The following is a 24,734-nucleotide window of genomic DNA, read 5'->3' on the forward strand; positions in this document are numbered from 1 at the left end:
AAAACAAAGAAGGATACATTGCAGGTTATTCCAAGAATCTAGGTGGAAATGTAGATAACCTCACAACCCAAACAAACTCAAATCCAAGCGGACACAAAATAGTTAATATCAGTCTAACGCGAATCGTGTTTTCTTCTCCTCCGTCAAAGTGCAGGCGTGTGTAGCGTCAGCAGACAAGGAAAGGGGCGGCAATGTGTTGGTCCTGCAGTCCCCGCTGAGGGTTTATTGACACACACACATACACACACAGCAGTAGTAGTAGTGTGCCTGACGGAGGCTAACAACAGTCGCTGGCTCTAATTCACACCAAGGTTTGTATGAAACTTATTTCCTCCCGGAACTGGACAGTGTGAGTTTGAGGGGAACGTGTTTGCCGGAAATCGGTGTGTTTGTTTGAGTCCCGGCTGACGACGCGCCCGCTTCTCTCTGTGACAGCTGCCATCCTCCACAGTGCGATGCTAAGGCTAACCACCTCGGAACCGGGAGGGAAGCTGCTCGAACCCCGGGATGCGCAGATCGTAGAAGGGACGTGTTGTAGAGCTCGTTGGGTGTAGCAGCTTTGAAGCTAATGTAGCATTCATGGTAACATTTGACAATGCGATACATCGAGCTTTCTTGTGTGATGCGGTCAAGCTAGCTAAACAAATAACACAGCTGTGGAGCGGTGCTTTCAAAGTAAGAGTCCAACTGCAACGTTTGTTGTAAACAGAACAAATTGAAGTAAAAAATACATTGAATTGGGGATTGTAAAATATTTCAAATGTCGTAGTTGGTTGTATGTATTTAAGTATAGGCGTATCAACACATAATATCATTTAATTAATGAATTAGCTGTTGAGGAATAATAGCTTAATTTAAACAATCAAACTATTGTCTCTATTTCATTTGTGTAATTTGAGGTGTACTGTATGGTTTGAAATTCTCATTGTTAGCTTAAATACTAAATGTTGTCACTTTTTCATGTATAAACAGATTTCACAAAATGTTTGGTCATGGAAATTTGGTTTAAAGTTATTAAAAAGCCATGGAAAAGTGATGGAAATCCATTGGTCAAATTCTGTATGAACCCTAAAAGGTGTAGAATAAATATCATTATCCTTTGAAAACATGTGAAATATTAAAAAAGGTTTAATTTACAATTTTTTTAATAGAAGGAAAACCTTGTTTATTTGAGTTGACAGTCTATTTCGTGGTTTACACATGCATCTTAAATATATCTGACGTTATAAATTTAAACAGAGAGGTTACATTTGTTGACTAAGTGGCATTCAAAGCATTAAAGCTCAGTGGCTTGGAAAACTTTCATTCTAATAGTTTTGCTGCCACTGCAATTTATATATTTCTGAATGTTGTAGGTCTCTGCTGTAGGAAGACAGTAAGATTCAAAGTTAAATATGTTATTTATATTTCTAGTGAGATAATAGTCTGATGTAGGGTCCCAAGTCCTCAGCATTTGTAGTTACAAAAGCTTTTATTTTGAAAACAAATCTCTCCCCGGACATGAGTTGCTGGGACGTGCCTGGTGTTTGACGTCACGTCACGAAGCTAGCTAGCTAACCGAGTGCGTTTTGTTTTGGTAATGCTACACCGCTGCTCTGGATGAAGTTTCTCTTCACGTCGGGCTCAGGTGCCTCCGTGCAGAAGGATCTCTGTTTCCCTGCGAGCGGAAAGAAAAACGCTTAATTGGTTTTCTCGGGCTAATTGTCTTTCCACTGACTGTCTTTCTGCAGAGCTCCAGTTTAAAAGTGGCAGAGCTCTGCAGTGAATGATGTCTCTGCCATGAGAGAGTCTGGAGGACAGCTGGAGCTTCGTTCGGTGCTGTCCGGACCACGTCCAGTCACCTGGAGGAGCAGGAGGGAGACCTGAAGGAGGCTGACATCTGGGACTCTGCCCCGGCTGGTGGTGCACCTGGAGGTGGGGACGACATGGCAGCTCCACAGCAGAATGAGCTGTCATTCGCCTGGGAAAAGTACATGGACTGTAGACTGCAAGGAGCGGATCTGCAGGTAGGCACATCACGACTGGGCTCTTTCTCTGGGTGGTGGTGAGGCTTCCTTTTCATTCCCTGGCCCATATGCTTGTGGTCCTGTAAGAAGCCTGAAGAATACTGACATTTGTATGTGGAAAGGTCCTGCACACAGTTGCGTTTCCCATTCAAATGAAAACAAATATTGGTTTTCATCATGTTTTATTTGCCAAACTCCTCAAAAATAATCTTTAGGATTAAGAAATACATCTGATTTCACTTTATTTTTGCTCAAAGTGATGAAGTGAGCCTTTGCTGTCTGTTTTGAAATTTTAGTTAAATTCAATATTTCCTCCTCACCCAATCCAACCAGTTGGGGGGTTCTGGTGTTTGGATCCGATTTGCTCAATTTCAAGCCGTGGTAAAAGGTCACATCATCCAACAATAGCAAACATTGTTAGGATACATTCTAGCTGCCTAAATCACTTTACTGTTTTAGTGTTGGCTGTTCCAAAGTGAGTCAGAGCTTAAACAGTCTGTTGCAATATGCTGTGCAGCTGCAGAGAAGTTAACAATAACACATAAATGTTAATATTTGTTGTAACTGTGTTGTTACTCATTCAGGCACTCCAAAAACTTTAAATGATACATCTGTACATGCAGGAGATGACAGGATGTCTGTTGTTCTCCTTAGAAACGGAGAACATTGTTTGTCCTATGACTGAACAGAATTGTATATAGTTATATGAGTGGGTAGTAAAAAATAACCTTGAAGTAAAACAATTCCCTGTGTTGCATGGGACCTGATTTGAATCCTCTTTAGATCTCCAGCTGCCATTTTTTTTGTAGCTAGAAATGTGACTGATACACAACACGAGCGGCAGTAGCAGCAGTGAGTCACCTGCAGAGAAGGAGGCAGGTGTGAACCGCAGATTGTTCACTACTAGTGTTGTGTAAGAGCGGTTAACGCACATCGAAGGAGTAAGTGACTCTGGTTTTCAAATTTCTGTCAGGCCACTGCAGCTCTTTTCACTCCCATCCTGCTGCCAGGGAACTCACAGCAGCCGGATCACGAGACATGGATTAGGATCGGACTGCAGGCCTGAGAGAGTGATCTGCCCCGCACCCACACTCACACACACACACACACACACACTCACACACTCAAACACACACACACACATACACAGATGAGCTTATTTAGCCTTTCTGGTAGACCATTATATATGCTCTGTCACGTGTGAGCCGTACTGTAAAGACTGAAGTGCTTTCATTTGTAAAGCTAATGGCCGCAGAAGAACCCTTTTGGGGTTTTGTCTTTCTTGGAAATAATGGCTTCCTTCCTCAATAGTTCTCACATCTGTGGTGGTGTATTATGCTTCATAGCTTTGTTAATCACGTTGGTGTGCATTAGGTTGTCAGCTGAAGAAATGGTGCTGGTTTGTTCGCAGTTACCATGGTGATAACAAAGCAGGCTCTGCCTTTCTATTAATGGTAACTTTTTCTGTCACTTTTGGTTGTGACAACTCCCTTGGGACGACTGCGTTTGCTCGACTTGTCGCCTCTGCAGTCGTCAAAGTGTGTGTGTGTGTGCGTGTGTTTGTGTGTGTGATGCAGAGAGATGGTTAAGTGAGCACATCTGTACTCTCTAGTTTGCTGATGCTGTAGCTTTCCCTCCTAAATGAATCTGATGGGGACACACAATGACAGGCTGTGGTGCACACATGCTGATGCACTGCTTGTACATGATATATTGCTCCAGCTCATCTGTGCACCAAATGTATACTGTACATTTATACTATCTCTCCTAAAGTGGCATCTTCTAGTCGTTAACATTGGAATTGAACGACTGAAAGGCTGTTTTTGACCCATCAGAGTGTAAAAGCTAATTTATGCAGCCTGTATGAAAAGAGATTTGTCCGCTTCACACAGTTTAACTCTCAATGCCCACATACTTCCATGTGGGCATTTACGTTGGCATGGTTGTTCGGCAATACATCCCCTAGAGGGCAGATCAGAGTCAAGAGTCAAGTTTCTGACAACAATAAACATGACGACGGTGGAGGATGTTGAGATAATGTACCTTTTAAGAAAGAGGCAAAAGGGGTTGTTTGTCCCTCTGCCAGGGCGAAGTAACATCATATATTAGTAGTTACTTTTCAACTTGCAAACTCTCCTTAAAAAGTGCCACCATTGTTAAAATGTCTTCCTTGTCATATTTCAGCTATTGGCTAGTTGGACCTTCAACAATTTCCCACTGGTACTGCTCAGTTTCGTCTGCATCCTGAAGACAGATATGATTGAAATGAGCGTAGAGACGTCTCTGGTTTCTGTACACGTATCTTACATTGAGCAGAAATGAGCCTTTAGCTATTCTGTGGTCGTACTTGACAGTGACATGTGTAGGGCAACGAGACCTTCTCCTGCAGTAATCAGTAAGGTACCATGAAAAAAGTGTGAGAAACTTATGCTGCAGTCCCCCTCCTTTTTTTTCTGCCTACTTCATTTTTCATTCTTTGCATTCTTGTTTCTCACTTCTCTGTCTCTCGATTGCATTTCTGCCAGGATTAAATATCTTGCTGGAATATCTGTCACTTATCTGCGTTGGCTCATTGTGTGGAGCCCTAACCCTGACCCGATGTTTGACTTTCATCTTCTGCTTTTCTGCTTTCTTCTTTCCTTCTCGGTTGATGCTTCTCTGAGAAAGCAGAAATGCCCTAAAGAAATTACATTTTGGAACTTTCTCTGCTCTCGAGGTAATTTAGCAGTGGTGCAAGGGTAATGGGTCAGATTCTCTCTTAATGCATCCCTCCTCCTACTATCTGTACAGTGTATACACTGTATTAGATAAAAGCATTTACTTTATGGAATCCACTGTAATCCAAATGACATTTCACATATCTTATTCAGGTATATTGGTATAGTAACACCAGTATAATTATTTGTTCTTAAGAATTACTTATTTTTTGTGGAGCCTAAAGGACCACATTGGTGTACTCCACATCAAAGTCTTTATCTGTAGGGACCCTTTTAATTCTGCTTAGTCTGATGAACAGAGTCAATAGAACGAGGGTTGCCTGGCTTGGAGCCAAGCAAGAGACTAGCGTTGGCTGCTTTTGGATTTTCAGTTTCAATATGAGCTAACAGGATGTTTCAAAACACCAAAGTGAGGTATAAGGGAGGACTTCACTTGTTGTGTCTTTCAGTACTGAAGGGTCTCGAAGTAATTGAGCTTTGCTGGTTCTGCGATATCAGTTTAAAATCCATGTATTTGTAAACTTGATCTAATGATTACTTCCTAGACCAGTTCAGCTCTTTGCATGAATGTCATCTGTGAAAGGAAAATACTTTTCCTGCAGTGTGATCTGACTCATCTCGTAAGTATGATTCTACAGCTACTCTAACATGACTTGCAGTTTATGAATGTGATGGGCTTTAATGCAAATGTCCTCATTGTCACATAATCTCTAACAACACACTCAGTGATTGTCTGAAATGGGACAAACCTGGGTTACGCAGCTTTCTAAGCTCAGGTTTGTGCTTTACATTCCTTCTGTGGTTAAGCCCCAAATCCTTGTCTAAAGAAGATTAAACTTGTCGAGCAAAGCATCAGGGAAAATGCGGTTAATTCTAAGGAGGAAGTAAAGTTGGCAGTTCTGGTTTACCTAGATCCTCTGAGTTTATTATTTTACTTTTAGCACTTAACAACAGCATGCACCCTCTGTTATCTCCAAAATCTACAATGTGCACACTTTTTCCAAGAAGGCATTATCAGAGACAGTATCCTCTTCAGTTTGTCTGCCACGCAGTTCGACTGTAGTAAAAAGTAAGTAATAATAATATACACTGATCATAATCCTGCAAGGGCACAGTAAGGGAAAAAGTCATTTGTCTCTCTTGTAATTTTTTAAAGCCCTGTATTAAAATAGAAAAATCATTATTGGTATCATTTTCTTTTAATTTTAATGGTAGATGACTTCAACTATCCAATTTTCATAAACATTTACATAAAAATGTGTCACTGTAACCCAAGTTAATTTGTTAGATATTATAGTCCAAAGTGGAAAGTCAAATCTAAGTCAAGTTACACTTCATTCATCAACAACCACGAGTGCTGAATTGGATTACAATACACAAATACAGGAAAATCTAAACAGATAAAAACTGAATAAAGAGAAAATACAAAAAGCAATAAATCTAACAATTAAAATATAGCGCAATGGCAGATGAAAATCAAGATCTGGAGGTGAGAAGAAGTCTGAGCAATGATTTAAACGTTTGAGGGGTTCTGATATGAACAGGTAAAAAGTTCCAGAGATGAAGGGAAGCCACTGTAAAAACCCTATCACCTAGAGTATTTTTAAGCCTAGATCTCAGGTCATCCAGAAATATCCACAAGTTGTTCAACCTCAGGGCACGGGATGGTGCAACCTAAAGTCAGAACCAGTTTGTACGGCAAACCGTTTGTTGTTGTTGTGCTCAGCCTATTGTTGCTATGTAACTATGGCTGCTGCTTTGTTGTGTTTGTTGTCAAAATGTCTCAAAGTGGTCTAAAACTTTTGGGTCACTCTGCATATGAATGGCATATGTAGGCTGAGGGCAGCATTTTTCCCTATTGGGACATATAGATATTTCAAAAAAATAATCTAAAAAGTGTTTTCAGAAACAAATGGCCAATCCTACATTTTAGTTAATTTTTTAAAAATATTCTGGGACTGGATGTTTATCGGTTGCCATGTTTCCACGGTAAGTAACCTAAAGTAAAGCTGGAGGGTTGCATAAAAAGTTCCTCTTTCATAGCTTGAGAGCTGCTAATTTTAAAGCACATGGCATCACATTAGTGTGTCTGTGAATCTCTTCCCGTTATTACTCTTCCACTTTTTAGAGAATCTACAATGAATAATTGTTGTGCGACGAGTGAAATTCAAGGACTCCGGTCCCAACATAAAAGTCGTTAGTCAGGCTTGGATCCTTATGTCTTGTGATCATCACACTTCTTTAACCACAGGTTGTTGATGATGATTTTGAGTTTTGAGATTTTCACAGTAACTAGTTTGTTTTGACATTGTTTACGAGTCCAGAGTGAAGTGATTTCCATGGAATTGCCGGTTGACCACAGGACATGTTTCACATCTGCATTTATTGTTCCGCTCTCATTTCCAGCCTAACTTTTACTGGCTCTGCTCTCCAGGGCTGTTCCAAACGCTTGGCTGAATTGATGAATAATTAATCTCTCTCGATCTGGACTGAGTCAGTCTCAGACCATTGCTCTACCTCAGCTTTTTCCACCCAGTGGCATATTATTAAGTCAGATCTCTCCCTAAAAAAACAAACATTTCTCAGGCCACCTGAGAGGGGAAAGGCCAGAGCAGGCTTCTCGGATTGTAATTTCGACCAACGCCAGCTTGTGCGCTATCTCCCTGTAATGAAAACAATGAAGCGGAGAGTGACGCATTTTCATTTCCTGCACAGTGGCTGCGCTTGGATAAAGGTCACTGCTTGTGACTGTGTGGAGCTGTTACAAACACAAACATGCTTTTTGATGGTAGCCTCCTGACATTTTGGCGTGTGTGTTAGTGGGGGGAAAAAAAGTTATTTGTGGTGTTGTGTGAAGCGGCTCTGCTCTCTGACTCGTAGGTTGTGAGGAAATGCGCAACGTTAGGGGCTCCTCATGATGCTCATAACCCAAATGTCAAATTAGATCAGTGGGGATCTCAAACAGGAAAAAAACATTGCGTAACCAATGCCCCACGTCCTCGCTCACGAGGACAGGATCACATCGCTTTCACTGCCTCTGCCAAGTTGTAGTCTACCCAATTATCCAAAGAGAGCTTGAGAGAGGAAAGTCTGTACCAGCGTGAGTGACTCAGCGATCAGACTCCCATGACTAGACCTCGCATGATCACCGTGTTGGTTAAATACAGGTCACAGTTCAGGGGGAGATAAAACGATAACAGTATTTAGCAGGATATGAATTGGTTCTAGAGCAATCGAACAACTTCAATATATATCAGTCAGTGTAATGCTTATGGGCAAGATAAATGAAAGGTTTAAAGGAAATAACTTGTTTTGAATCCACTACTTCAGATTTGAGAAATGTTGTTTGTTTGTTTCTGTTTGTTATTTTCTGCCCATGATGTAAAGTTTAAAACAACAAATAACTGACTAGTTTCTGCAGCTTTCAATCAGAGGAATTTAAACTTTAAACTTGAATGAAATCATGATAGTCATCGGGATAATTAGGAAAATCGACTGATTTACATTTTTTATCATAATAATATTTCTGTCAATGCAGCCCAGCCCTGCTTGCAGCTGCTCTGTCTGAACAGCTATGGAAACTCAGCTTTCGGTATGTGAGCATGAATTCTTATCAGGTAAAGACACCCTCTGAAAAAAAGAAATGGTGGAAACAGTTTTGTTTAGAGTATAAAACAAGTGTGAGAAAATGTGTGTTGTTCAGAGGTAAGTGTCATTGTCAGTTCCGGTGTTTGGCAGTTGAATCTAACAAGAGTGTTTTGCTTTACATTACAGTTAGACACTTACTAATATAAAATCCCATTATATTAATTATTTGCCAAACAACTTTAAACAGAGGAAATTTGAATGCTGTCAGTGCCGAGTAAATCCTTCTTTGTTTCTTAATACACCAGAATTTTACATCCGGTATCTGTGGTTACGTTACCGTGCTGCACCAGTAGCGATGCATTTTACGACCAGCAGCAATGACTGGTTTTGATCGAGCGGAACTGTTATGATGGGGAAGGAGTAGATTGAGGATGGAGGATACAGGGGTGGAAAGATTTAGCAGGTGAAAAACAAAATCTTTTTTATGTCGTTTTTTCAGAGAAGACTAAATGAAAACGATGAACTTAAATCATGTCTTGTCTACACAATATTGATCTAGAATGCTTTTTTTACCTAATTTGCAGCTCTAGTTAATTTTTTCCATTGGCTGATACATTATTCTTTCAACGAATAAAAAAAAAAGCTTGAAAAATATATTTTTCTGGGAATTACCGTGATCGCAGACCACTCGATTTCCTTTTCCTATATGAGGAGTACAACCACAACAGGTATGCTGATAACACAAGGACAAACTCAAGTCATTTCAGATGCTCATTTTGGTAGATTCATTTTAATAAATAGAGTGAGTGCACAGCTCCAGGGCTTGTTTAGTAAACTAATCACAGTTTAGGCAACCTTGAGGCTTTGATTTCCTGCCAGTCACTCCCTCTGTTTATCTTTGTTCTAAACCGCTACCGCATTTATTTCTCTCATCTTTATGTTACTGTCAGCTTTTATGTTTTTCCCCTGTCCTCTCCTGTCTCTCTCATGAGCCATGCATTTCTTTTTCTTCCTTTTCCTCGTCTCCTGTGTGGGATGCTGCCTGGCCCCCTGGTTTGCAGTAACTCCCACCCATCAATTCCCCCCTCTCTGCTTGGTCTGGTTGTTGCCTCAGCTGGGGAACAATCACTCTCTCCTTGACCTTGGTGAGTGTGGTCTACTCTGCATCTTCATCACTTGGAACATCCACAAGCTGTTGTTAGAATGAAATCCAGAAAACTGTGTCCAGACATTTTCCTGAGTTTGTCTTTCACAAATGAAGATCCCATCAAGTGATTGTAGTGGCCAGACGCATTCAATACAACAGAAAAATGTCCTTAGAAATTCAGTTGAGGGATGGTGCCTGGCTGGACTTTGCAGGAGGCAGGACATGATGTGTAAATTCAGTTGTTTCTGACCCTCGAGTGTTAGAAACCTATTCAAGAATGCTCGCTGTGATTTTGCGGACATTTTCCTGCTGTATTCTCACATTGTCTCGCTCCAGATAATTTTGTAGAGCAACTGATTGGGACATTTGCGTTGTCACTTACAGCCCCTAGGTACAATTTCTGAAAAGTTCATGTCAGTGCATGTCTGAAAATAGCTTGAGATTGTCGCAGGCATGATAAGTGTGTGCATCGTGTAGTCATTATATTGTTAGCATTATATTGTCATTAAAAACAAATCTTGCCTTGACAAAAGTGTCTCATGAAGGAAGTTGACTCACCACAAGCTGTTTTTTTGATATAACAGTAGCCTCCTGGTCCCCGTTCTCCTCACCGTGAAAGTTAGCAACAAAAGTGTGATGGAACCTCAGGAACTGTAAATATATACTTTGAAAGTTTCACTCTTATTTGATAGACATGGAAAAGGAAAAGAAATTCACAGATATGCATAGTGATTTTGCGCATTTAGAACATGTGAACTATACACAGACAATGATGACCTATTCACTCTATAAAGGTCTCTTTCCATCACCTGCTTTCTGTGTTTGTCACCTTCTCTATGTTATAAACCAAGAGTTTCCATGTTTGACTCGATGCAGAAATCGGTGTCCTTTCAGCTACATGATTTGCTGTGGTGTCGCTGCCGATGTTTTTGAATATTGTAAACCCTGCATTGCTTTCATCCTTGTTTGTTGCTAGCAGTCTTCTCCTTCCCAGCCTTTGCTACACTTGTTTGGGCACGACAGTCACCAGTTGTCAACCAGTAGATCAGCATGAAACAATCACAGAAAGTGTGTATCGCGCTGCCCCCTTGCTCGTGTTTGTGAATTGTAAAAAAGCCTGCTCCATTGTGGTACAAAATTGCCACTGGGACCTTCAAACAGCACACTAGGTGATTTTATGGTTCCTCTATCAAAAGTAGGGTGGGATCATGGAGTTTCTGCCTTGACAACCATTGTCACCTTCAGTGTTTATTCTGCAAGTTTTTAATGGCACCTGAATTATCGCCAGGAGGTTTCATTCTCTCCAAAACAAACAGACCCAGTGATAAAATGAAAAAACACAAAATAAAGCAGGTTTATTATTATAAATTTTTTTTTTCTTATGATGCCCAGTGAACCGAGTCACACTTGCTCAGCTTGTTTGGGACCCAGATGTCCTATAACTAAAGGACTTTTTATATATAACCAATAATTTGGTTAAGATACACATTATTGTGTATCTTATTATTAGTGTGTATTATTAGTGTGTTTTTAAAATGTTGCTTAAAACGGAATAAAAAGTTTATGTTTGTGGCAGACAAGCACAATGCTAATATCTGCACAAAGGGGAGATGACAGGACCAAAGGTAACACATTTAATATGACTTGATAGAATTTGTGACAATACATCTTTAGACAAAGATGATCAAAGTTCTGTAATCAGTCAATGGGTTAAGATCATACTTACTGGCCACAGGTTTAATGTAATTCAGATAAAGAAGTGTTAATTGAAGATTCCCTCATGTCTTAGGTTAAGATGTTTGCAGATATATAGGGAACCCCTCAGACACTGCTGTAGGCATCCCAGTATAATAGGGCTGGGCCATGGTCAAAATATTATCAAGTGAAATATTGAAATTGTAGGAGATGTTTCTGTCTGTGCATGTCAGACTGTGTGTAAATTGATTGGCCCTCTGTGGTGTCTACGCTTTGGCTTTGTGACCTAGACGCTCAGTGCAGCATCTCTCAGTCAGGGATCAGGGTTGCCTGAATGAACCCAGTCAGTGGTGTCAGATTAGTAGAGGCGTACAGCTGGCTGCTGTGTGGTCCGAGGGACGGCGGGACGCTGGCTTAGAAGATCAAATGTCTGCCGATACAGCTTTAACACCATGGAACCACTAATGTAGTAAAAAGTCGTCAGGTGGCGTGTCTGGAGTGCTGTTACGAAAAATCCCAAATGCCTCGCCAGCTCCGGTGGTGAGAGATTCCGGCTCTGTGGTCAGGCTCTGACCACAGAACTGTGACGAAGCTGATCCCTGTGTCGTCTATGTTACCCCAGATTCAGAGATTATCCTGGACTTTTCATTTGTTGCTCTTTGTCACCCATTACATTTAAAATGCTTAAATATTACATGATAACATATTAAGAATTATAAAATATGACTTGTGGCTCTAGGGACTGAATTTGTTATGTGCCATTTTCTCATTTCTAATGTGTTTGAAAACTGTGCTTTCTGGATATGGTGCATTTGTTTCATATTACACTGCTGCAACTGACCTGATAAATCAATATTGGTGTAACTGTTCCACATAATGACATTAGTGACTGTTACATCACTCTCTAACTGTATTATCCTGTATAACAATTACAAAATGTTGGACTGGAGTGTCATAATGGCTTGTCATAGGAAATGGTGGTGTTTCATTTGAATTCCTCTTCATGTGAGTGTAAGTAATAATGTGGCTTCGATTTATCTTGTCGCTCTCATGTCTTATCTGTGTGTCTCTGTCTCTTATCAGGTCAGCCTCCAGAGTCTAGAGAATTTCCTCTGTCTCTTCCACTACGTGCAGCATCACCCCAACCACAGCACCAAAGATGCCCTGAAGTTCTGGTAGGTCTCATTTAGGGCGGTGGTGACGTAAGCTTGACTGTGTGCATGAGACAAATGGCACGAGAGATGTTATGGTACCAATAACATTATCGGAAATGCTTCAGATACTGCCCAAAATGATGGGTCAGGGAAACGGGATGTACCTGAATCTATGTACAGATCTGATATCAGGCCTTAAATGTACATTTGTTTCACCCAGGTAAAACTGCAATTTTCTTTTTTGGGAATCTCATCGTCTTTGCTTTTCCAAATCGGCAGTTGCACTGTACTGCCACTGACAACAACTGTTTTTAGAGTAGCGGAAAATAAGGGATTTCCGTTAGTGTAGTAATAGCCAGAGCTAGCTACAACGTCAGCAATTTGGCATTATTTCAGGCTGGTCAAAAACTTGTCAAACTAAATAATAAAAGAAGTTCCACTACATAAATTCTCTTTATGCATTTGTTTTTCAAAGGGTTAAATAGGAGTCCGGCCAAAAACAATAATGGCAATAATCACTTGGCATCATACAGCTGTTAAAATACGTTTTATGAAGGGTTTTTTTATGCACAACCCTATTTTCTCTCTTTTTCCTGTCACAGGAAGTAGCTGCAGAAGTGAAAGATTTGTTTTCATCATTTTTCTATCGCACCAAGACATTAGAGATTGCAGACCTTATGTAACCAGGGTGCATTTGCTTTCAGTGTACCTCGCTGCATAGATTTACATAATGATGAGGAAAATTGTGGGACATTAGGCACCTCAAGTACCTTTGGTTTGTATTCTGTGTAAATAAGTCACATACACACACACTTCCTAGAATTAAGTGAGTGCATTAGCATTTATGAGCCATGTGCTGCCTTAGGCTGAAAAGTGATTAGTTAGAGAAGTTTTTTTTGGTTAAAATGCCGGAAATAATGTCCTCGTTTAAAGACAAGCTCAGGGCAAGTTAATGTTTCGCTCTGTGAGATCAACTATTGGATGTTCCATGTTTTTACTTTTAACTTTCTATCTGCAGTAATGAATAACTTTACCAACAGATGTTGTAGAAATGGTACAACAATGGATTCCTCAGTTTCTAAATTCCCTTGTCCTGCCATAAACTCTCTGATATTTGTATTTTATTAGATTTGTACAATAATTTATAATTAGTCTGTTATAAACAGCCAGTTTGTAAGTGAGTTAGTGTAGAGTTACCATTAAGATGAATGAATAAAGTGAAACCTAAAATTGGTGTAGCAACACGAACACAGTAAAGGATTAGACTTTACGTTAAAAAAACAGACACGATGTTACCGTCACTGCCCTCCTACTTCAATGCGTTCTTTGTTGAAATGATTGTTAAGCAATATATCCACTAGACTCTAGTGGATATATATATGGAGCATAGAGAAGACTCTAAAGTTTCTGAGAACAAACATGGCGATGCTATAATATTGAGATCTTGATTCAGCAGACAGACATATTTGATCCGGACTAAAACTGAGTAATCATAGTGAATAGGAATTTAAACTGCAGTTACAACGTGTCACAGGAGTCACAACAGGCAGAGCAGGAAATAGCCTGGGGCCCTGAGCTGAGAAGGGACCCTTTGAGGACAAAGATTACCGCAGTCCACACCAACGACAATTAATCAGTTTTATTCCCCCAAGTTTGTTTTGCCTGGGGCCTCCAAAGACCCTATAAACACTTGTGAGTGTCACTTGATACTTTGTAACAGTACATCATTGTATTATCATTATGGAATTGTTAGTACACTATAACAATAGTGGATTTCCTGATTGGGGTTGTATACAGCTTGCATGAAAAATGTAGATAACATTAAATGCAAAAGTAACAGTTTGTGCACATCTTCATTGAAATATTGTTGGCAAATTTAGTATTTTTTAGTAACCTTTCCGTGTTGTGAGAGGAATTAAAATAGAATTAAAACAATACTAGGCTAGTAGACCTTTGGTGCTTAAAAAAATAAATCCTCAAACAGTTGTTTTAGTGGAGAACACAAAGGCTGTTGTCGTGAGTCGCGGTTGATTTCGGGAGGTCTTGTTCAGGGCTCTGGGGGCTCGTCAGTATTCCCAAGGCCGGTCCCCTTGCCATGTGACATCACATGCTTTCATGTGATACGCTGATCTGCTGCGAATCTGGAAAGCTTCCATTTGAAATTCCAATTTAATGGAATTTGTGCTGCAGAACAGCAAATTCAGTCAGCAGTGGTGTGAGGAGGTATGCAGCTACAGCCAGCAGAGCTCCAGTCAGGCTTGGAGCAGAAACAAGATGAGTGGAAGGGAACAATTTGGCCCAGTAACATTTGGTAAGATGAAAATGATTGTGCACTGTTGAAGGCGAGAGTCAAATATGCATTTTAGTTCTTTTGAAATTAGACTTTTAATGTCGATTTCACGGGACAGAGCAACCGGAGAAATGTAAACGCGTAAATGTAAGAACTGTTCCTGGGGCACTTCTTGAATTCAGGTTAAAAAATGTGTGTTGAACTGTGTAATTGGGATTGTCCTGTAAAGGGTGGGTGTTTGCGTGTGTGTGAGAGTGAGAGTGTGTTGATCTGTGAATTAGGAGAGGTGGCAATTGTGCGTCTTCTTTTGAGAGATGCAGCTCACTCTCAGTAATGTTCAGAGGACTATGTGGTTATAGCAGACAGAAGCATTCTGGCTTGGAGGCGCTCTATGAATGCTTGTCGTAACGATAAGTCGTATTCCAACGTTCAAGCAACACAAGTCTAGATTTCAAGCTTCGATTTGACAACCTGATTATTTAGGTTTCACAATGATATTGCTGAGGCTTTTTAGCGGAGCTGGCTTTGGCTTTTTTGCTCTGTCATCTCACTGTGCTTGAGTTGTGTTACCCACTTGGCTGTGGTATGCAGGCATGTCCATTGAACTGACCTTAACACAGCAATTACTCCTCTATTTTGTCACACTGTGTCGTCTATTACCGATAAAGTCTTAAGTTAACTTAATCATGCTTGACTTTAAACTCCAGTTTTCATATTAAATAAGTTGCATACACTTTCTCCTCAACCTACTGTGTACTAGTACGTTTTTCATTAGCAACAGAATAAACAAAACAAGTGATGTAGTAAATCAGTATCTTCTATGTCTAAACTCTTAATATGATTCATCAAAGAAGGAGTGTGATTATGTTTTATTTAGACCCTACTGGTTTTCCTTAAAGTTACATCAGTAATCCCGGTTTTATTTTCCTCACATGAATAGAAACCTCATAAATCTATTTTGACTGTGAAAGAACTCCATTGTACCTCAGGTGTGTGATGTTTTGTGTCTTCTGTTTTAGTTCAGATATGAGTGGGGCCAGTAACACTCTGGCGAGGGAGTTCCTGACCGATGTACATCAACTATGCAGTGCGGTGGCTCAGAGAGCAGAGGCACGGGAGGAAGACGAGGAGGAGAGTCACATGGTGGCACTGGGCGAGTACCTGGTCAGGGGACGTGGCTTCCTGCTGCTCAGCACCCTTGATTCAATTATTGACCAGGTAAGGAAACACTAAGTGTATCTATCTTATCTGCTGAAGCAAAATCACACGTTATGTGCCTTTTCAATTGTGGTACTGGAAACTGAAGTTGCAGCTGAGATCTTTACTTCCAGGGCAACACTATTAACCTCTACTGTAGGTGAGGAGCAAATAATCCCTTCCTCCGGGATCCTTTTCATAAAATCTGTTTCTGAGTTTCAGATCAGAGCTGAGGGACAACACAGCCAAAAATCACATGATTCACAAACTTGCAAAATGTGTGATAAGTGTGCACCGGTTTTCAGATCACAATTTACAAGGTTGAAAACCTGGAAAAACAAACTGATGCACTGAACACTGACAAATTTTAAACTCTGAACAGGTGAAGAAGGAAAACTTAAATACAAAATAATGTTTTTTTATGTAATAATTTCAGGCAAGAACCTTTCAAATAATATGTCAAGCTTTAAAATAGAGTTTTAACCTCACAATATCTTTTTTTCCAGTTTCTCAATATGATTTGATATTGATCCCATAAAGTTGAAACTACTGCTGTTTTTGTTTTCAACTGATTGTTCAGTGAGAAGTGCAGGGAAGAGGTTACTTCACTCATTGTTTTCAATGAGAAGTGAAATCCTGAACTGAACAAAGTAATATCTACACTGAGCCATGGGCCGCTGATATTACTTTCAAACCATGCCTCACATTTGTTAATTAATCAATATAAACTGGCCTTTATAACCTGCTGCGACTAATCAAAAGGAAATGGCAGACAGTGTTTGCAATAGAGATAAAATATAACGAACACACATGATAAAAGCAATGAAGATTATGCAAACATCAGACAGACACCAGCTGGTGAGATTAAAAGGATATTTAATGAGCACAGTGTAGTACAACCCCCTTAATGAAAAGTAGGATATGCACTTATAAGACTTAAAGGATTATTCATATTTTTTTAAACAAATGCCTGTTTTCATTTACAGACACTTGAGCATTATTATATTTAAACATGTTCAATATTAAAGCTCAACATTGCGTTCAATATGAATGCTCAACATTTTGTGCAATATCAATCTTTCATTGTCATTAAGGTATGTGCAATACTACAATATAATTTCCATTATTATCATGTATAGTATTATAATAACATCATGTACAATACTTACTTCTCACCAGTCATTTCTAGTGCTACTCATTATATTCCTATTTCAGTCTAGTTTTTAGTTTATTCTCTTTTTTTTGTAACCTATTTTGGTATATTATATATATATATTTAGTCTGTGGTCCTCTCTTACTCCCCCTTACACATGATATTTTCATACTTCACTTCTTTTTTTAATACTATTACATTATTCATTTTTATTGTAACTTTGGAGCAAAATCTGGCACAAGACTTTCCTTCAGGATTTATAAAATTCTTACTTTATAGCACCACATGGAAAATGTTGTGTATATATATCTTTTTTTCAGAGGCAACTCATGCTCCCTCTATACCACCTACATTTTCAGGGAGACTATTTTTAAGAAGAAATAGGCTTTACCGTGGTCACATGATTGATTGTGGAAGATTATGCTGCTGCTGCACACAAGATGTTGATGTTGAAATTTTTCCTGTTTTTTTATCATCCAATGCACCAAATGTGTCAGTGCTACTCTCCTTCAAAATGGATCTTACAGATATGGTTTGGACAGTGTTGTACCTCTAAGCAAAATGGTGTCCACTTGTAAACACTCTGTCGTGCTCTGACGGAGCCCAGTGTTTCGTCTGCTTACACACTGATGTCTGCGGACTTCACAACAAGAGACTGGGCTGCAGCAAACAGTCTATTTACAGTACATATTGATCTGATTTGTGTTTTTAGGTCAAGTAACAAGTTATGAATTAATGGGCTTTCACATCTAATTTAATGCATTATGTGTTTGTTATCACACTTCCGACTCATGTGCGTCAGCTGTGGCCTGAATGGAGTAAAGCCTGTAATGAAAATTGGGGCCAGACCTTGTAAAGATTTTTTTATTTGCGGTTTTGGTTAATTGATCTAGAATAACATGAAATTATGAATCCGTTTTCAGAATTCAGTAGAAAAAGAGAAAATATATTTTGGTCCATTATGCGATTAAATACTCTTATTTCTGACATTGTTTGGATGCAACATGTCTTTTTGTAATGATGGCACGTCTCTTATTTATTGGATTTGTAAAGTAATTTTCTAATGTAACCCTGATTCCTTCGGGCATGTTAAACTCATGACACAGCACGTCAAAACATATGATTTACTTTTTTAATTAATTCCACAACGGAGGTTATGTTTTCACTTGTGTCTGTTAGTTAGTTTATTCGTTGGCAGCATTACACAAATACTACAAGACCTATTTCCACCAAACTTGTTTGAGGGCTTGAGCCTGGGAAGAACCTTTAAACTTTGGTGCAGATGCACGAACTTCTCTGTCAGGGTAACAATTTCAATAATTTGTCAGAGCATAATGCACAAGCAATTTTTTAGGGAACTGATATTTATCAGTTTTTACAATTTGGTGGTGATCCATATCTTCAGATTTCTTAAAATAATTTTTTCCACAATTGTTTATTGTTGTTAAACTGCAGCCTTTGTACTTTCTAATCTTTTTAATCTGTTTTGATCTTTCTAATAATGAAGTGAAAGTGATTAAACCATAGCAAGCTGATTATTTTTGAATTCACACATGAAGGAGTTGGTTGATTGTTTTTAATTAACACATGAAGGAAGTGGTTCTCGCCCTGCTGTGAGATATGCACTGAATAGATCCCTCGGGTCTAAGAAGTAATGTTGTCATGTAGGTGCCACATTGCTCACAAACGCACATGCGCAGAATGCTAACTCACTCGCTAGCTAACTGCACACAAACATATAACAAGCTCCTGGGCGGAAGTTTGGTTTAGAAAGTGAGTTAGTAAATCAAGATACGAAGCAAATCAAGTCTTTGATTTGTCTTGGCAGAAAGTGGTAAAACCACGAAATTACTTTTTTTTTTTTTTATATGGACAAAAGTGTATCTCAGTGGGAGGGTCTTAATCTGACATTGGAGTGTGAGGAAGAGGGGCAAGAAGGCATTCTAGGTAACCCCACTGAGTTATTTTGAATTTGTTCTCTCAGGAGCTGACCTGCCGAGAGGAGCTGCTCACTTTGCTGCTGTCTCTTCTGCCGCTGGTCTGGAAGATCCCTGTTCAGGAGGAAAAAGCCCCAGGTGATTGCACACAGATACTTCCTTGGTTACTACTTTATGTTAACTTTAAAAGCACATACCTCTCACTGTCCTGATGCATGTATTGTAACTACTTCTTATTCAAGCTCTGTATGTAACATTTTCAATCACACACTCTATTTAATGAGTGTAAAATATGCATTAATCTGTACAATAGAACAGAAATGCAGACTTCCTTTGGTAGGCCAGAAATCCTATGTTCTGTAGTTTCCTCTATTTGTTTCATCTTCCATATTTTACATAAATCTTAACCAGTTATTGCCGTCAGTTATCATCAGTGTTTTAGCTTTAGGTTTGGTCAGTTTATGTGAAAGCAATGGGATTTGTGCACATTGCCATCTGCTGTAAAAATGTCTCTTAAATTATATTTTATATATATAGAGAGAGAGATTTTAACTAACCACCGCTTACTGTGCACTGTACTCAATTTGAGATAGATGAATCTTTTGAGCCAATTTCTCCTGTTTAATAAATCTTAGCATTGCATCACATAAACAGTCCGACAAGAGGAGAAAACATGTGGTTGCATAAGCATGCGACCTCAGGATGACACTGATTCTTAGTACAGGGCTGTTGATCCTCTCTAACATGGACCCTAGACATTTTTACGTTAATTAATTTTTTCTCACTGAAGATGTTAAACACACTGGAGAGGCCACGGCTGCTGTAATGCAGCAGAGCTTTCTGATCTCCATCTTTTACTTTAAAGACAAATGGTATTTTTGGAGTATAAAATCCGGTGTATTTCAGCATAGCGCTTAGAAATTAGATTCTAGCATAAAAAAAAATATATAAAAATATATATATATATATATATATATATATATTATTTAGGGTCTTGAAGCATATTTGGTACTGTATTTTTATATGTCTGTGCAGAATTATATTGACAGACGTTTTTATGTGGACAGATTTCACGCTGCCGTCCCTACTGGAGGTATTCCTCGGCCGGGAGGTGAAGGCCGTCCCTCTCAAGGCAGGACAGAAGGCTGCGACAGATGAGCAGAGCTCTGGGAAGAGGTCCCGCGTTGGCAGCGGAACCTGGAAGTCAAGGAGGTCGCACCGAGCAGCACAGAGATACTCTGTAAAGGATGCTCGCAAGTCCCAGGTTTCTACCTCAGATTCAGAAGCGAACTCTGAAGACAAAGCAGGCGCAGGTGGTGCGAGGAGTCGAAGATCACACAGTTCCACGATCAGGTTAAGCTCTCAGCATCATCGTTCGGAGGCCTCGCAGTTCGCATCCACTACCAGCACCACCACAGAAATCATGAGTGCACCATACCCCCATCCCCGACCTCCTGGATCCCAGACAGTGGACACGGAAACCCTGACAGACCCAGCTGCAATATCAATATTTAACCGCATGGAAAACTCACCGTTTGATCTCTGTCATGTGTTGCTTTCCTTGTTGGAGAAGGTGTGTAAGTTTGACATGAACATCAACCACAACCCAGGCCTGGCGGTCAGTGTTGTTCCGACTCTCACTGAGATCCTTTCTGAGTTTGGCGACTGTTGTGGTCCAGGAGGTGGCAGTGGAACCGGGGCAGAGGAGCTTGCTGGAGGCTGGACCGAAGAGCCCATTGCCTTGGTCCAGCGGATGCTACTACGCACCATCTTGCACCTGATGTCCGTTGATGTGAGTCAGAGTGAAACCCTTCCAGACAGCCTGAGACGCAGCCTGACAGACCTGCTACGAGCCACCCTCAAAATCCAAAGCTGCTTGGACAGACAGGCCAACCCCTTTGCACCTAGACCCAAGAAAACCTTGCAGGAGGTCCAGGATGAGTTTTCATTCTCCCGCTATCGTCACAGGGCTTTACTGCTGCCAGAGCTTCTAGAGGGAGTACTGCAAGTGCTGCTGGGTTGCCTGCAGGCTTCCACACCTAACCCCTTCTTCTTTAGCCAGGCACTGGAGCTAATCCATGAATTTGTCCAGCGCCGGGGACTAGAGCTGTTTGAGGCCACCGTGTTGCGACTGGAGGGGCTCGGCAGGGCGAGGGATTCTGAAATAGGAGGTGAGGCTTCTGAGAGGCTAAGAGGTCTGATTGCAGGGGTCTTCAAGATCATAAGTGCTGTCAAGAAGGCAAAGTCAGAGCAGCTGCATCAGTCTGTGTGTGCCCGACGCCGTCATCGCCGCTGTGAATATTCACACTTCCTGCACCACCACAGAGACCTGTCAGGTTTGCCCGTCTCTGCTTTCAAGCAGACAGCTAGACGCAACCCGTTTGAAGAGGACATAGATGGCAAGGAAGAGATGGAGGAGGACACAGTGCGCTACCCTGAGCGGTGCTGCTGCTTGGCTGCCTGTGCTCACCAATGTTTGCGGCTCTTGCAGCGCCTCTCCCCGAGTGGACCAGCTGTACTTCAGGTGCTTGCTGGGGTGCAGGCTGTTGGAATATGCTGCTGTATGGACCCCCGCTCAGTTGTAGGACCCCTGCTGCATGCCTTCCAAGCTCAAGGTCTGCGTAGTTACCAGTCTCATGTTCTCAGTGTGCTGAGTAGACTGATCCTAGACCAGCTTGGCGGGGGACAGCCCTCAGAGAAAGCCAAACTGGCTTCCTGTAACATCTGCACTCTGGACAGCAGTCAGCTGCCAGGCCTGGAGGAAACGCTGCAGCATGGGGAACCTTCAGCAGTTTCTACCAGTCTGTGCTACCGCTCCCAAGGTATTCTGCCAAGTGGAGGGGGGGCAGAGGACATGTTGTGGAAGTGGGACGCCCTCGAGGCCTATCAGGAGCTAGTGTTCGGTGAGGACTGGCAGTTGAGTCAGCAGATAGCTGGCCATGTTTGCCACCTGACCTTGCGGGGCAATGCTATTGTTCAGTGGCAGCTCTACACACACATCTTCAACCCTGTGCTTCAGAGAGGAGTGGAGCTAGCTCACCATGCCCAACAGCTGGGAGTTTCCACTGTGTGCACTCAGGTCTGCAGCTATCATACGCAGTGTCTGCCTGTGGAGGTGCTGCTCATATACCTGCAAACGTTACCTGCCCTCCTCAAATCAAGGTGAGCTGTTTACATCAGTTTTTTTTTGTCTTTTCACTTGATCATCTGTCTTTTTCAGTGGTTGTATTAGTCTGGGTTTTCTCAATACCATCGGACTGCATTTTAAGGTTGTGCCCTAAAAGATTAAAAATCTCTAGGCAAAAACATATGTAGCTACAAAGTGTCCAATAATTATTAAAGTTCTTTGGTTTGAAAACGTGCAGAATCCTCAATGCCAATCTTTGTAAACACTTACCTCCAGATGTTTGAAATAGGGGAGAAACAAATATGATTTACGAGCTCAGAGTAAGAAACCTGAGTCACTTGAACGTTGTTGGTCATTAGATCTTTCTCTCCATGTCTTTGCTAATTGATACTAATCAATAATTCATCAGAGCATTCTAGCGTGAGTGCTAGACGGAGGATTGTTGACCGTTTATATAACACTGTTATGAGCAGAGCGGCCACGCTGAAGAAGGTGCTTGCAGTGTTTTGTCTGGACACGTTTGACAAACATACATTTGGCCTGTTTAGGTTCTATCTCAGCACCTGCTTGACCAATGCAGGAGAGGTTGTATTTCCCTTGGGACCCTAAACAGTACTCAGCAACAGTACCATCTGCTTGCCATTTACTATATGTTGTATATCAAATCCATTGTATTCCATTGAGCAATCAACATTTACAAACAAGCTTGAATACTTTTAAAGCATTTTTAACCACATCTGAAGCTGCTTTATCATTTGTTGTAGTTTAACAGGCAATCTGCAAGCAACAATCATTGCTTGTTAAATTGTTGACTGTTTAGTTGTCTCACAGTCTCAAGTGTTTTGAAAAACTAAGGTTAACTGATGTATAACCTTTAAACTAATTAAGGCCACAGCATTTTAAAACCCTTTTTGACAGTGTAAAAATAAAAAAATGTTGCAAGATAATGTAAAAGAAAAGTAATTTTTCAAAGTTGTACACCATCTGACTTCTTACCTCTTTATCATCTTTCACTGCTCTCCCAGCTTTCTGCATAACAGAACTCCACAGCATTAAATATGCAGGCTAATGGATAGTCATCCTGATGGACCTGCTCCTCACTAATGAAAAGAGCAAATGCTCTGAAAAAGCGAAATCAACCAACTCTGCATTAATTTAGAGGAAGACTGGAGAAAGGGTTTGAAAAAGAGAAATAAAAAACAGCTAGTTAATAATCTATGTAATTTCATGCTTTTCGCGCCAAGCTTCAAACAAACATCTGTTTCCTTATCACGCTGTGTAGACAATTTCAGTCATGTTTAATGTCGGCACATCTCTTGAGGGTTTTGTTTGATTTTATCCAATGTTGATTTAACCGCCACTGAGGGCTGATGTATTATTCTTTTTAAATTATTGGCCCTGCTTTTTCAGTGTTATTTTATTATTTATAAAGGCCTCAGTTGTGTGCTCGTGTGAACCAGTTTTAAACACATTTTAAAAGGGTAAAATATCGGCTTTCTTATTGACTAAACTTTAACATTCAGATAGATAGATATAAATTTGTCTTTTATGTGTCTTAGTAGAATAAACACAGTCACATTCTGGGAACGTTGGCAGTACTATCGTGTGGTGCCCTTCACTGTTAATTTATCATGTTAAGAAAAGTTAAAAAATGTATTTAAAGGCATTCACATCTACCTTTTTTTTTTCTGTTTGTGTGTAGTGTTTTATGTTATTGTTCTTCTTGATTTAGTTTCTAACAGTTTTTTTTATTTTGTTACAGGGTAATTAGAGACCTTTTCATCAGTTGTAACGGGCTTAATCAGGTGACAGAGCTCGTCTACCTTGACCAGACGCGCTCTTTGGCTTTGAAGGTGTTTGAGATTCTGATCATTGGAATCGGACACCAGCCGGCTTACGGGGTGGTTCAGGAGCTGGAGAGTGCTGATACCGATGAAACAGAGGCTGTCTTGAGCCTTGCTGAGGAACTGGGGTCCCGAGGGGCTGGAGAGGGCCCGCAGAGCCTAAGCAAGTTCTACGAAGGCTTAAAGGAGGCATATCCACGTCACAAAAGTCGGAGCGGGCAAGGTCGTGGATCAGGGCGCAGCCGAGCAGAGACGCACCTCCACGTTATCAACCTCTTCCTGTGTGTGGCCTTCCTCTGTGTCAGCAAAGAGGCTGATTCTGACCGGGACTCGGCTAATGACTCTGAGGACACCTCAGGTTATGATAGTACAGCCAGCGAACCTCTTGGCGGGAGGCTGCCTTACCTGTCCCCAGATAGTGTAGCTCTGCCCTCCAAAGAGCAGGTGCGACGTGCAGCAGATGTCTGGTCGGTGTGTCGGTGGATCTACCTGGCCAGTCCCCTGTTCCAGAGGCAGTTCTTCAGGCTAGGTGGACTGGATGTCTGCCTGCGTCTAATGGCCATGGTTATCCAAAAACTTTCCTGTAAGACCAAGGATGGGAAAGCGAAGAAGAAGAGGGATGGCAAGGGCAAAGGCAGCCCTGAGTCCACTGTGCCGGTCACACTAGAGGAGACTACATATGATTCAGCTGATACCCTCTGCCCTGGTGAGGGAAAGACCTGCAAAGATCCTGCAAAGAAATTTGAGGAGGAGTGGCAGCTTCAAAGTATTCGTCTGCTTGAGGCTCTGCTGGCTATCTGTCTGCACAGCTCTAACTCAGCCCTGCAGAGGATAGAGCCGGAACTTTCTTATCAGGTATGTCACTTCATATCACACTGA

General features: G+C 40.9%; 1 protein-coding gene across 1 annotated transcript in view; it reads left to right on the plus strand.

Annotated features, from left to right (window-relative positions):
* The first annotated feature begins 247 nt into the window (after positions 1 to 247).
* lyst (lysosomal trafficking regulator) overlaps positions 248 to 24,734 on the plus strand; it is a 52,702-nt gene continuing 28,215 nt past the window's right edge. The window contains exons 1-7 of the mRNA XM_061087184.1: positions 248 to 311; positions 1,731 to 2,006; positions 12,237 to 12,328; positions 15,617 to 15,815; positions 18,932 to 19,022; positions 19,952 to 22,046; positions 23,774 to 24,710. Coding sequence (XP_060943167.1) covers positions 1,926 to 2,006; positions 12,237 to 12,328; positions 15,617 to 15,815; positions 18,932 to 19,022; positions 19,952 to 22,046; positions 23,774 to 24,710 — 3,495 coding nt within the window. The 5' untranslated portion in view covers positions 248 to 311; positions 1,731 to 1,925. The remainder of the gene's footprint in view (positions 312 to 1,730; positions 2,007 to 12,236; positions 12,329 to 15,616; positions 15,816 to 18,931; positions 19,023 to 19,951; positions 22,047 to 23,773; positions 24,711 to 24,734) is intronic.

The sequence above is a fragment of the Limanda limanda genome, chromosome 15, assembly GCF_963576545.1.
Source record: "Limanda limanda chromosome 15, fLimLim1.1, whole genome shotgun sequence".
Lineage (NCBI taxonomy): Eukaryota > Metazoa > Chordata > Actinopteri > Pleuronectiformes > Pleuronectidae > Limanda > Limanda limanda.